The sequence below is a fragment of the Paroedura picta genome, chromosome 9, assembly GCF_049243985.1.
Source record: "Paroedura picta isolate Pp20150507F chromosome 9, Ppicta_v3.0, whole genome shotgun sequence".
NCBI classification, from domain to species: Eukaryota; Metazoa; Chordata; class Lepidosauria; order Squamata; family Gekkonidae; genus Paroedura; species Paroedura picta.
In genome coordinates this window covers 13,560,561-13,575,461 of record NC_135377.1, presented here as the reverse complement: position 1 = coordinate 13,575,461, position 14,901 = coordinate 13,560,561, and the positions used below count along the sequence as shown (strand labels likewise).

The 14,901-nt window shown below is 44.7% G+C and overlaps 1 protein-coding gene across 1 annotated transcript in view; it reads right to left on the bottom strand.

Moving 5' to 3' along the window:
* Window positions 1–1,715: 1,715 nt before the first annotated feature.
* The window catches only part of LOC143844190 (uncharacterized), a 68,789-nt gene continuing 55,603 nt past the window's right edge, over window positions 1,716–14,901 (bottom strand). Inside the window, exons 3-5 of the mRNA XM_077351184.1 lie at window positions 8,836–8,912; window positions 4,695–4,797; window positions 1,716–2,446 (exon numbers count right to left, since the gene is read on the bottom strand). Coding sequence (XP_077207299.1) covers window positions 2,429–2,446; window positions 4,695–4,797; window positions 8,836–8,912 — 198 coding nt within the window. The 3' untranslated portion in view covers window positions 1,716–2,428. The remainder of the gene's footprint in view (window positions 2,447–4,694; window positions 4,798–8,835; window positions 8,913–14,901) is intronic.

The window sequence follows — 14,901 nt, the reverse complement described above, 5'->3', positions numbered from 1 at the left end:
CTCTGGAAGAAGAAGAAGAAGAAGAAGAAGAAGAAGAAGAAGAAGAAGAAGAAGAAGAAGAAGAAGAAGAAGAAGAAGAAGAAGAAGAAGAAGAAGAAGAAGAAAAGTTGGTTCTTATATGCCGCTTTTCCCTACCCGAAGGAGGCTCAAAGCGGCTTACAGTCGCCTTCCCATTCCTCTCCCCACAACAGACACCCTGTGGGGTGGGTGAGGCTGAGAGAGCCCTGATATTGCTGCTCGGTCAGAACAGTTTTATCAGTGCTGTGGTGAGCTCAAGGTCACCCAGCTGGCTGCATGTGGGGGAGCGCAGAATCGAACCCGGCATGCCAGATTAGAAGTCTGCACTCCTAACCACTACAGCAAACTGGCTCTCTGCCCCTGAGTGTCTCCTCCTCCAGGCTGCCCTGCCCGAGTGTCTTCTCTTCCAACCGGCTTGCCTGTCTGCCAGCGGCCAGCCAATCACCTTCCATCCCCAACCCCTAACCACCCCTCCTCCTTCCACTTCCCTCTGAGGCTTGGAGGCTCCAGATCCCTGTCGCTGCCCCTGCCAGTGACTTCCATAACAGCTGCCTGCAGCCTTTCCAGGGGGAGGGGGGGCTGTCTGCAGAGTTCTTCTACTCCACCACTCCTAAGCTAGTGCCTGTTGTATTCCTGAATGCAGTGGGCTTGGCCCCTAGTGTGGATGTGTGTATGTATGTATGTATATATGTGTATATATAATTTGTTAAACATTTATTGGATGATATGAACATATATGGTCATGTCAACCCAGCTTGCCCCCTCCAGATGGCCAATAATGGGCTTGGAGGGGGTGGGAAAGGGAAGAGCCCCAGATGTGTGTGTACCCAGCTCCAAACTAGACATAGAAGAATGTAATTCTGAGCAGGAAAGAGCAACAGCATGGTCTAGTTGTTTGGGATGGACATGGACGGCTGTTTTCTGTTTCAGTTTAGTTCAGGATTCATGGCAGAACCATGAACCTATACAAATGAGGAGGCTGTATCATGAACCAACACTGTTAGCTCTTTAAAATTTAAACCCTTGCTTTCTGCTCCCCACACCTTTCACCGTTTTAACCGAAGAAACCAAACGTCTCTGGGCCACTTAAACAAAACAGCTGAGTACTCAGCAGAAAGCTTTTCACAAACTGGATCAAAATTTGTGAAAAAATGTGTGCCAGTTCTTCATTTCTCAAACATCTCTTCACAAACTATAAACCAACCAAAAGTTGTGATGAACTTTAGTTCATCAGCTGGTTTGGGCTCATCCCTAGTAGTGGTCAGTCTAGAATCATGGAAGCTCCACCTCAGAACCTCAGTGGGTGACTTTGGGCCAGTAATTTTTTCTCAATCCGACGGCGTTGTTACAAGGATAAAAAGGAAGGCAGTGAAGTGATGTAAGCTCCTTTGGGTCCCCATTGAGGAGAGGTGGGATTCAAATCTCTAAATAAGCAAATAAATTGTAAGTGCATTTCCCCCCATTTTTCCAAGCACCTGCATTGAAGGACAAAACATTTTTACGCTATCCTCACAGGAGCAGTAAACTAACTATTTAAGCTTTAAAAAAAGAAGAAGAACAGCCAGTAGCAATTCAGTGAACTTTTAGACTGTTTTTTTCCCCAAGAAAACACAAATTCCAATTTTCTTTTATTTTCTGTTGCTTGTCATAGTTAGCCTTTTATTTTAAAAACAACAACAACAACCGCCATGTGAATTATTCATTAAAAATGAAAGTTGTAACTGTGTAGGAAATGTACCCTGCATGAAAGAGCACTGAAGCTCCACGTCAGAATAGCCCACCTTGCCTCCGAAAACGTTCCTTGGACAGAAAATTCCACATGAGGTGAAAAAAATGCAGAGGCCTCTCCAGCCAAAGCCCAATAGTCCTTGCAATCAGCTAAGAGCTCATCAAATGTAGGATTTAAGATTCGTGAGCAAATCGCTCAGGGATGGGATCAAAGCGAAACTAATTCGTTGGCTCAAGGCCTACGAGGAGCAGCTGCAACTACCTACAGGTGAACACCATTCGATCCCCCCTTCTCTAAAAAGCCCTTCAGTCACCAGGTGTGCTCATGCAGCTTCTTCCTCTCAAGGGGGGGGGGCTGGGGTGACCAACAACTTTATGTCCACCATCCCTGCTGAAGTAGTGTAAGCCAAATCCCTGAAGTCTTGCTTCTCCCCCTCTTCTCGTGCAGCTTTAACAGGCAGCTGTATGTGTTTCAGAGGCTCTGTAATTGACCCACTGGTTTGTATCAACGAGCTGTTCCATGTAGCTTCTGTGGTGGGAAATACCATGAAGTCGAAGCCAACGTATAGCAAGTCCATGGATTCTTCAAGGAGAGAGACGGACAGAGCTGGTTTGTCATTGTCTCTGTGGAGAGGCATGTGATTTTGGGAACGCAAATGCAACGCAGAGTATCCTCCAAGCATCACCATTCGGTCCACACCTGCAATCAGAGCTTAGTGAGATGTAGTAGATGCTACTGCAGACAAGACGAGTCACCTGTAAAGCATGTACGGTGGCTTGCCTCTTTGGCACCAAGAACTTTCGTAACAATGAAAGAACTTTGTGTAGCAAGTGAAGTTGTTCCCCCCTCCCACCGGAACACAATGCTGCCATTTCAAGTTACAACCTGTACTTCTGAGCATGTCATGCTGGGTCCCCATGCTTACATGCTACCTCCTTTTGCTGTCATTTGCAATCTTCATAGAATCATAGAGTTGGAAGGGGCCATAAAGGCCATCTAATCCAATCTCCTGCTCAATGCAGGATCAGCCTAAAGCATCCAGGATAAGTATCTGTCCAACTGCTACTTGAGTGAGGGGGGGCTCTTCACCTCCTTAGACAGCCAGTTTTACTGCTGAACTACTCAGGCTGTGAAAAAGATTTCCTGATATCTATCTGGCACCATTCTACATGTACTTTAAACCTATTACTGTGGGTCCTCTCCTCTATTGCCATTACCAACCACTCCCTGCCCTCCTCCAAGGGATAACCTTTGATATACTTAAAGAGAGCAGTCACGTCCCCTCTCAACCTTCATACCCAAAACTTCAGAGGCTGTTTTTTTAAAAAAGAGACGACCCCAAATTTAGATCTAATTTTGCTTGAAAGTGTCATTTTTAAGGCCTCTGGAATCCTGTGCCAAAGCAGAGCGATAAATTAATTCTTGTTTCATGCAGGGAGGGGAAAAAAATCAAAAATTTATGGGAAAATAATAAATGGATGGCTTTATTTAAATTTATAACAGTGGCTCATTCTTCAGCAGAAACCCATCTTTTTTGTTCTTGGCAACCATACAACAATTACAACAGTCATCTTCTTAGCACATTAGTATATAACCAAATTGTTCTTCTATTCATAATAATCTGAGCCCAACCAAAGGCCATAATGCAGGCATAAAAGCAACACAGATTTCCCACTGAGATAATTACATTGGTTTAATGGGCAATCTTCTTCCATGCCCCCCCCCAAATACACAGAAAAGAATCTGTGTATTTATTGGGTCTACATGCTTCCCAAATCCATCTGAAACTCCTCCATCTGCTCTAGAAGGTAACTGACTTTCTGGAATAAATTTTCACTGCGTCACGAGAAGCCGCAGTGAGGAGGAGAATAATCACATCTAGTCTGGGACTGTGATCGTTTGAGAGCAGCACATTACCAGAAAGTGAAACACAGGTAGAAAACTACCTCGGGGCCACCAGTTCCCTCCTGCTAGCATGAAAAATAAATGCCAAGCACTGGATCTTTCCAAACACTTCACTTATGAAGGACGCCAGCCTACACTTAACGGGCGTGGTAGGTATTTAGTAGCTGAAGCAAGTGTGCAAGGTGAGAACATATATGTCTCGCCTGTAGACCAAAACTTGTGTTTCTGCTTTATAAGTTACAGAGGTTTTTATGAGAGGAAGGACAAGTGTAGATCTGTGAGGTACACTGACAGTCGCTCCTTACGTTGTGGGCCGCGTGGCTGCAGATGATACACCAAAAAACAAAACAAGAAGGGATTTTCTCACGGCGTTCTCAAGGCTGAACAAGTTGTCCACCTGAAATCACTGCCAGAGTGCCACTGTCTACACAAGGGTGCTGTCTGACAAGTGGTCGGAAGAACTTTGGATGCCTCCTTTCGGATGGAGGCTTGGTTTCGAGAAAACCACCTTTCCTTAACCAGTGTGAAGTACCGTTCCCCATTAGGCATGACTGAGTGTGGTCATAAGCTTCGTTTGCAACACTGAGAGGTTTGTTCTAGTGTTAAGAGTCCAGGGAGCCGGGCTGTTGCATGAGGGGAGATGACTAGAAATCCACCTAGACCAGGGGTAGTCAAACTGCGGCCCTCCAGATGTCCATGGACTACAATTCCCAGGAGCCCTTGCCAGCATTCGCCAGCGAATGCTGGCAAGGGCTCCTGGGAATTGTAGTCCATGGACATCTGGAGGGCCGCAGTTTGACTACCCCTGACCTAGACCTTCAGGAATTTCCAACCCAGAGCTAGCAAGCCTACCTGAAGGGTAGTTGAACCTAAAAGACAGCTGTGTTTCAGCCTTTCTCCATCTCTGGTTTCGAATCTTCAATTTCCCCCTCCTGTTCTCCACACGTCTTGCTGCTTCTAATATTATTCCTTTATAGCGGCGTTACCTCCACAGCTATCTCTTCTTGGTCATCTCCCCCCCCCCTTCCCAGCAAAGGCTCACCACGAGGAAGAGGGCGCCATTCGCTTCTGTGCCGTTTGCACGTCCGTAGCGTCGGCTCTGAGGTGAGATGGAATATTGGATATCATTCTGTCCGGGCCTGAATCTATAATTGAGAAGATGAGAGTTCATTACAGGATTTGGCCTCCAAGTGCTTGTCTTGGCAGGAGGCTGGGCCGAGTGTTAAAATCATTATGGGGGTTGCCTAAACCTAAACAAACTCCCACCTTTTCCATTTATTGCCTGGGATGAATATGACTCGCCTTGTGTAATATCTACGGTTGTCAACTTTTCATTCCACTGTGGTGGTTAGAATTTTCTCCCCCTTGGCCGGGCCTGGTTTCCTAACATTACACTTACAACAAGAGCAGCATTGTGGCTGATGATGTATCTATCATATCCTGATTATTGCTTTTTGCACGATACAGGGATCTCATTATTCAGTGCTAAGGCCCTTCTGGCCCCTGTGAAATGTGGTAAAGTAAAACAAAGGTAAAAGGAAGGGAGGCATTTGTCTAGTGTCATGACAGATAAATTCCTTGCTGAAGGCATTTCAATCTATGAAGTTGGGAAGTTTGAGGCAGAGGGTGTGCATACAGCAGAAATCTCTCTCTCTCTCTCTCTCTCTCTCTCTCTCTCTCTCTCTCTCTCTCTCTCTCTCTCTCTGTGCCTTTAAACAAACTTAGAATGAAAACCAGACATGCTAATCCTAAGAACGCCCCATGATGATGCAAGTAAAGTAGAGAATACTTGCCGTTTAGTAACTGCCTTACTTTTCCGCTCCAAGACTGAACTCTGCCAAAAAACTGGTTCTGTGAGTTCACAGTAAAAGCAGGCTAGGGACAGCACAGATTGGCAAGTGCCCATGAAGTCAGCAAAGCATTCCCGACATACACCCTAGATCAGTCTGGGCAGTTTTGAAAGGGTTTTTTTTTCATGTTGTTCCCCCCCCCCCCCGTTTCTATTAGTGGCAGAGCTGATCCCTGGGGGGGGGGGCAACCAGTCATCCCACCAGATGGTAAGCATGGCAGGAAGTCCACTGGCTGCTTAACCAGGGACCAACAACAAAGACATGGCCCAGCAGCATGGGAGGGATCAGGAGGGCAGTCATGGGTCTAAAGCTAGAAAAGAAAGGGAGCAAATACAGAAGTATGAGGCTGGAGCTACCAACTAATCAGTTCTCCAGGTCTTGGGGAAGACCCATTCCATCAACAGGGACTGTGCAGAACATAATCCTGGGAAGATATCTTTGACATCTACAGAATCTCTTGTTCCCAGGAACCACTGACACCCACACTGCAAGTACAGTTGACAGTGATGCCAGGGGGCAGAGAGGGTTAGGAGGTAGGGGGATGGGGCCATGAGCCACCGGTCTTGCTCCAGGGCTTTTTTCAACATTCCAGTCCACTCCTGTTTGCCATGTGCGAACCAAGCTTCATTTTCTTATGTGTAAAAACATTTGATCTAACCAATCAAGTCAGCCCCAGGATTAAGAGAGCAGACATCCAAACAAAGATTCCCTCTGTAGTCGGGGAGATCAGAGACATGGAGGTAGCATGACATCACTTCTAGTTTTTCCTTCTGTGCTGTGTCTAAGAAGATTCTGTGAAGGTTCAAGGGTTGTGAGTGTCCTGCATAGTGCAGGGAGTTAAACTAGAAGACCCAGGAGGTCCCGTCCAACTCTATTATGCTATGATTCCCCATCAGTGACACTGTGTCTCTCTAGGAATCACGAGAAACTCAGTGATGAAATGGTCAAGTTTCCATTGTTTCCTAGAGTAGACTGATATCACTTCTGAGTTTCTCCTGGAAGTGATGTCATGCCATCACCTAATGGCAATTTTTTACTTTTTCCTCTCCTGCTAGTTTCCAAAGCAGTGAAAGAGCCCAAAAACTGTGACATGCTGGCTTTTCAATAAAAATATTTAACGATTCTGTTTGACGTCTTCTTAGGACAATATGCAAAAGAAATCGCACCTTCATGGACCACGAGAGATCCCTCCTGCAAATTTCTGAGCCAACGGCCCATTTATATTATGAGATAGAGAAAGAGTTGTTGACACAATGCAGACATTATAATTTAAGAGTATTCTGCCACTGAGGAAAGATGTTATTTTTGAAAATGGTCTTGTAGAATATCGGAACCCATTTTGGCTACATTTCTTTTGTATATTGCCATAAGAAGATGTCAAACAAAATTATTAAATATTTTTACTGAAAAGCCAGCATGTCAGGTTTTTCCGGTTCCTTCAGTTGGGTGAAATCAACCAGCCTTCTTTAATTTCCAAAACAGCAGCAGGAAATTGGAGCCAGAAATGAAGGAATCCTCTATGCCTGTTGGGAAACCCACCTCTGCATCCCACTTCCACTATCCAGCTCTAACTAAAAGAAGGGTTGGTTTTTATACCCCACTTTTCACTCACCAAAGTAGTCTCAAAGCAGCTTACAATTGCCTTCCCTTCCTCTCCCCACATCAGACACCCTGTGAGGTAGGTGGGGCTGAGAGAGCTCTAAGAGGACTACTCCATGAAAACAGCTCTAATAGGACTGTGACTAGCCCAAGGGCACCCAACTGGCTGCATGGGGAGGAATGGGGAATCAAACATGGTTCTCCAGATTGCACACTGAGCTCTTAGCCCCTACACCATACTGGCTCTTAAGGAAATAAATCACATTCACAGGGTGGACTATGTTCCATGGAATTTTGTTGTCCTAGTCCTCTGCCACCAGAGAGCCAGTTTGGTGTAGTGGTTAGGAGCGTGGACTTCTAATCTGGCATGCCAGGTTCGATTCTGTGCTCCCCCACATGCAGCCAGTTGGGTGACCTTGGGCTCGCCACGGCACTGATAAAACTGTTCTGACCAAGTAGTGATATCAGGGCTCTCTCAGCCTCACCCACCCCACAGGGTGTCTGTTGCGGGGAGAGGAAAGGGAAGGCGATTGTAAGCTGCTTTGAGCCTCCTTCGGGTAGGGAAAAGTGGCATATAAGAACCAACTCTTCTTCTTCTTCTTCCACGTGGTCACAGAGGCTGACTGAAAACACACAAACATACACATTTGAGCAAAGTGCTTCCGAGTTCTAATCTGAAAGAAACTGGGCCCCACTAAAAACAATTGGGAAATGGTGAAATAGATAGAACTCTTTGAAAGATGTGAGCCTGGCCTGGTTCCTTTTGCTCTGTGCCTCCCCTTCTTCTCCCTCCCTTGAACAGGAAGCACAGACAGTGAAGCAAGCAGCGCAAATTGCGGCAAAGAGTGACGGGAACCAAATTAAAATGAGTAGTGTTCAAATAATTAGCACCTGCCAAACTAGGCACAGAGGCCTTATTGGCGATATTAAATCATATCCTTTAACGTCTGAAACAGATGACAGTAAGTAATTCCAAAATAGCCAAGACAGGAAACCCATTTTTAGTTCTTGGAAAGTTGAATGCATTTCCACAGAGTTGATAAAAGGCCTGTTTTGATTCTCTTACTCCTCCCATGGAAAGGTGGTTTCGCCTTAGTTAACTGTTTCTTTTTTTCTAATCTTCTCTAATTCAAATGAGTAGCCGTGTTGGTCTGAAGTAGCACAATAAAATCAGAGTCTAGTTGCACCTTTAAGACCAACAAAGATTCATTCAAGGCGTGAGCTTTCGAGTGCCAGCACTCGAAAGCTCACGCCTTGAATAAATCTTTGTTGGTCTTAAAGGTGCTTCTGGACTCTGATTTTATTGTGCTTCTCTAATTCAGTAAAGGGTAACTGGATGTTTTAGAATCGAGATTGAAAACCAAAGCCGTTTTGTGGTAATGATGTCTGTTCCACCTGGTGATTAAGAAATTCTGTGTCGTAAAAAACGGTATCTCATTTCCAGGCCTGGCCACGTTTCCAGTCAACAATAGCAAAGCCAGATAGGCAAATAAGGACATCTCCTGACAGAACAGAAACGGCAAAAAGGTTGAGGAGGAAGTCATATTGAAAGTCTCGCATTTAATAGCCTTACTCAAGAGAAGTCCCGCTGTTGCAACTGGGGGAACATTAGCCTGAGGGGAGAATTTTCGGATTAGACCTGTGACTTAAAACAAAGCACATACTGTTTATTTTTTTTTAAATACATCAGGCTGTCCCACAAACTTTTGACAGCTGAAGTACACTTCTACAAACCTTCTTCTGGAAGTATTCTTGGAGGACTGCACCCCCTGTAGTTCTGCATGAGTCAATGTTCTGGGTAGACCTCCTGCCTGAAAAGAGAGAACCCCAAACAAGAGAATCATACAAGGATGTGTAATGAGAATGAAAGAATGCTCCCATAGCACCCAATGCAGGGATAGGTCTAAAGAGGACAAGGTCAAAGCATAGAGAACAGAAAGGGGCAGCAGGCAGCCTCCTATGCAAATTATATTGGATTCACAGAAGTCTTAAATCGATTCTTGGACCATGAATTTATGTTTTACTATTAAATTAGCATATGTTAAAACTATAGTTTACAGTCAAGGGGAGGGCAGAGATGTTAAGTCAGACCTGTAATAAAATACTGTATATAGAGTTGCCCTGGAACAGAAATTATCCCATGTAGAAGAAGAGAAGAACTGGGGTTTTGCACCCCGGTTTTTAATACATGAAGGAGTCTCAAAGTGGCTAGTGATTGCCTCCCCCTCCCTCTCCCCACAACAGTGGGGTGTTTGAGGAGAACCTGTTTTATGAGCTGATCGACAGATTTCAGCTTAAAAGTAAATTATCGGTATCAAGATTTTCGAGGTTATAAACTTTTGAGAGTCAGCTCTAGAGAACCAGTGTGGTGTAGTAGTGTGTGGTAGACTCTAATTTGGAGAACCAGATTTGATTCCCCATTCCTCCACGTGCAGCCAGCTGGGCATCCTTGGGCCAGTCACAGTTCTCTTAGAGCTGTTCTCACCCCCACCTACCACACAGGGTGTCTGTTGTAGGGAGAGGAAGGGAAAGGTGTTTGAGATTACTTTGTGTAGTGAGCAGCAGGGTATTAAAAAGCCAGATCTTCTTCATTCCATGATTTCCCATTCTTTCTGTATCTTCTTTGTTAGTTGGAACTGACCCTGGTATTACTACGGTTGTGGCTAAACTTCTAGAAGCAGTGGCTTCTATGCGAGAACGGACACAGAAGTCTGTATTTGTAAGACTGGTTCTGTCCAAGACCACTGAGTCCCTGGGTTATTAAACAAAGAGAGACGTGGAAGGAAAGTTTCTGAACTGGACCCTAAGAATACAGCAGATCTGCTAATAAAATTGTTCCTGAATTGTATCAATTTGGACATCGTACAACTGAATGATCTTTTATTAAAACACAATGTCTTTTTTTTTTAATCCCCTACTATATCAGGGAGAAACATTCTAGCCCAGCTTTCTTCCTCATTTGCTAGTCTTGTACTTGGAGGGCATTTTCTTCATGGAGAAACTGCAGAGAATTGCCAGCTGCAACGTCATTAATTAATCTGATTTGTAATGAAAATGATCATGGGCCTAAATGGCTCCTGTCATCTGCAAAGGCTTAATTGGGTTTTTTTTTTCCTTGCAGAAAAGTATTTCACATCCCTCTGCCCCCCAACCATCTAGAATGCATTGAGTTGTGATGCCTCATATGCCCCAACAGAAGAGATGAGCAAAGCCAGACAAACAGACTAATGCTGGCTCACACACGCATGTTCTTCTCAAGTTCCCTTCCACTTTATCCCATGATACCACCGCCTGGCTCTTTTGAGTAGCAATGGACATGGATTGGAAAATTCTAGTTTGGTTCGAGGTTTGATCTGGGCAGTTTTCAGGGGGGGGGTTGAATTCACACTCCCTGTTGTGCTCATTCCTACTTCTGCAAATTTATTAAAGGTAAAGGTATCCTCTGTGCAAGCACTGGGTCATGTCTGACCCTTGGGGTGACGCCCTCCAGCGTTTTCTTGGCAGTCTCAACACGGTTTGCCATTCCCTTCCCCAGTCATTACCGTTTTTACCCCCCAGCAAGCTGGGTACTCATTTTACCGACCTCGGAAGGATGGAAGGCTGAGTCAATCTTGAGCCGGCTGCTGGGATTGAACTCCCAGCCTCATGGGCAGAGCTTCAGTGCATGTAACTGCCTTACCATTCTGCGCCACAAGAGGCTCTTGCAAATTTATTAGTTTCAGTCAAAATAGGATCCCAGTGCTTTGTTGCTCTTAAGGGTGCCCCTGGACTCTAACTTCGTTCTGTAGAAGAAAGAACAGCTATGGACAGTGCCAGCTCCTTCAAAGGATGAAAGGACAGAGCAGGGGTCCCCCTCCTGGTTGATCCTAGGGTTCCCATCTCTGGGTTGGGAAATACTTTGAAGGTGGAGCCAGGAATGGGTGGGATTTGGGACAAGGAGGGACCTCAGCGGAGCATAATGCTATGCAGTCTCCTCTCTGAAGCAGCCATTTGCTCCAGGGAAGCTATTCTGGAGATGAGCTATATTTCCAGGGGCTTCTCATGTCCCACTTAGGGACTGTCATCCCTGATCAGTCCCCACCTGCAGTCTGAAATAATACTGGACAGACACAAGGGTGCCACCTCAATGAGAATTACAGACGTCAGTGAAACAGAGGTAAAACAAAAGGCAGGTGCCTAGTGCAATAAACTAAGGTTGGATACACACTTTTCTTGGATGCTTTAGGATGCTTAGGGCTGATCCTGTGTTGAGCAGGGGGTTGGACTAGATGGCCTGTATGGCCCCTTCCAACTCTATGATTCTATGATTCTATGATTCTATGATTCTATGATTCTATGATTCTATGATTCTATGATTCTATGATTCTATGATTCTATGATTCTATGATATTGGGAGGCAGAAACCACTCTGATTAATGGTCAAGGGAAGGGCATTATTCCTTGATTTAAATGTACTAATCTACTTCCATTGGCTTGGGGAGGGGACAAGAGAGGCAGCCACATTCCAAGTATCTGTGGATTTGGGAGATGATAGATAGAGTGGTCCTCGGGAAGGGGAAAGTGAAGTATCTTGCAATCCAACCACTTTGCAACAGTCGCCAAGAACACCCAAGGAGAACACACCAAATAGTTTAGTTCTGGCTTTGTTGGATTAACCTCCAGGGAACTTTTTTGATATAAAATGTTCCACCCAGAAATGCTTTCTGTCGTTTGTTTTTTTAAGGTGAACTCTGTTGCCCTTAAAGAACTGATAAAACCCCCACTGGGGAGCCTTTTCTAGATCGACTTGGATCTAATTTCATTGTAGGAGCTATGGCTGACCGGGTAGGCAAGATCAGAGATCGCAGAACAAAGGGACAACACGGTTTGCATACCAGAGGGAGAAAGAAGAACCTGTTATCGGTACACTGTGCATACAGCACTAATAACGGCAATACCTTGACCGTACAGTGCCTTTTTCGAAATACAGCAATATACAGTGTTGGTCTGAAGTAGCACAATCAAATCAGAGTCCAATAGCGCCTTTAAGACCAACAAAGATTTATTCAAGGTGTGAGCTTTCGAGTGCAAGCACTCGAAAGCTCACGCCTTGAATAAATCTTTGTTGGTCTTAAAGGTGCTACTGCTCTCTGATTTTATTACGGCAATGTACTGTGTTTAATTTGAACCAGAACTCCTGGGGTTTAGCCCAGAATCCTGCACTTGGAGCCAAATCACAGCTGCGAAACCTTTTAAGCCACAATCAATAAACTCTGAGCATGTATAAAATGTTTTCTTGCCGTGACAGGAGTTTGGAGGGACGCTTCTGTCAGAGGGTAGCTTATTCATAAACGAGACTTAAATCGCTTTTGAGTCTCCTTATGATGCTGTTGTGTTTTTTTTTTGAAGCCTTGTTTGAAATTACAGCAGTCGCAAAGCAGTTGTCATGCAGATGGGCACTGTGGCCAAGTTTTGTTCCGCATTCTTATTGCAACCCAAACCAGAAGTGTTTCAGACTTCATTTCGGGGGGGGGGGGAGGGGTCTGGGGAAATGACACCTCCAATTTTAGAAAGAGAGCCAGTTTGGTGTAGTGGTTAGGAGTGCGGACTTCTAATCTGGCGAGCCGGGTTTGAATCTGAGCTCCCCCACATGCAGCCAGCTGGGTGACCTTGGGCTTCCCATGGTGCGGATAAAGCTGTTCTGACTGAGCAGTAATATCAGGGCTCTCTCAACCTCCCCTCCCTTACAGGGTGTCTGTTGTGGGGAGAGGAAAGGGAAGATGACTCCTTTGAGTAGAGAAAAGCAGCATATAAGAACCAACTCTTCTACTTCTTCTTCAAGAGGTTTCTTTGTGCAGGGGTAAAGACCCTGCCTCCTATTTGTTCATCTCCAGCTGTCCTGTAAATGCTTCTCTTAGATTTCTAGGGCCCCCATCTGCCTTCGCTGTCTGCCAGTGTGTACAAATGATGGGGGGAGGCTAAGCTGTAGCTTCCATGTCCCCTTTCTGGGCCTTTGCCTCTATCCTTTCTGCCATTTGTCAAGGCCACCACTTCAGTGTAAGATCCGTGGGTTCATTGAAAGAAGCCAGGACATTGGGAGTAAGAACAGCTCTTTTAGTGCAAACTCAGCATGAGTGCAAATTGTCCTTGAGCACCAAGACTAAGAACCCCCCCCCCAGAAAACACCAACATATATACACACAGCAGATCTTCCCACCAGTGTGCACAATTTGTTAGATCGAAGTTTAAACCCATTGTATCCAGCAGGCGGGATCTGAAGGCTCATTGGTCAGTTGCACGTCTCGTTGGATCCTCACACAGACCTCACGCTCGGTCCTTGGCAGACCCACAAACCCCACACTCAGCATGAGGCACTAGCATGTGCCCAGGTGTATTCATGCCTCGAGGAATAAGATGACAGGCTCTAGTTTGTACCTAAGCAAAGAATAAACCAGGAAGGCTGGAAAGATCTGTTCATTTTGTTTGGGAAAACAAGGAAGTTACATTTTTTCCTGTGGTAAAGCAGAGAATCCTGTAAGCAACTGCATATGAATGGCTTGAGGATCTTATCTAGGCTTTAGGATCCTTATTATTGCTGGGAAGAAGAAAAACAAAGAAAACCCTCTGACTGTGAGCTATTTAATTAAAAAAAAAATACTTGAGATACAATTAACCTGAAACACAAATTCTTACAGAACAATTTCAACAGATCTTAAAAAAAAAAAACCAGCTTGACATCCATTGGCTTACTTCCTTAAGATAGGCTTCTCTGCCATTTGCCAATTTCAAAGCAGAACTACACCTTAAATATTTTGCAGACCGTAGTTAAGTGCCGGAGAATGTTAAACTTTCCAGTATGCCATACATGTTTCAATTGATTCTTTGTTCTCCTTCAGAAGAGGTTAATGAAGCTAAAGAGGAGAGGCGGATTAAACGTTCAATCAAATAGCAACATATGGAAAATCTTGCCTAGTCCTGGAATTCACAGAAATGCTCGGGCTTCCATTCTAGTGAGACCGGTATTAATAATAATTGATCCATCTGCTGCAATCTTTCATGGCAAGTTCTGAAAGTATTTTATGGAATCTAATTAACCCCCGCACCACTTCCTTGCGGAAGATATTATATTATCCACATTTTGGACACGGAAAAAGGGTGAAGAAGGAGGATTTATGGAGATGGCTCAAAACGACAGTCAGCCTCTGAGGCATCACAATGGCTTGCCAAGATGACACAATACAATTAGAGAACATAGCAAATTCTCAAGATTTTGCCTCCTCATTTCTTCCCCCATCACACCGCCACAAAGTGAAGGAAATCATTCTACAAGAGTACGTATGTCAGCATGTTGGCGTAAAATAAGACAGGAGTCCAATGGCACCATAACAAAATTTAATTCAGCATAAGCTGCTGTGAATTAGACTTCCCTTCATCAGAGGTATAGAGGGTGCAACTGGTTTACAGACACCCTTATGATGAATTTAGGACAGGAGAGATCTGTTGTTAAAGCCTGATGTAGATTAGTCAGGAACCAAGTGGCAGTTGTCACACAGAATGCATGATGGGAAAGGTCAAAGGTTCAAGCCTTTGGGGTGCAGATAAAGAACTGATTTTTGAAAATGAGTGAGGAGGATCACTGATAAGTACAGGAGATGGGCTGAACATGATACATATAAAATCCAATCAAGACCGCTGCAGTTACAACATGAGACGTAGAACGGAATATCGTCTGTAAAGAGCTGATTGTGCTGAGATATTAATACCAGCCGTGAGTGCAGGAATCAAAGTTTGTATTCGGTGGAGAAAGAATAATCAAGCTCT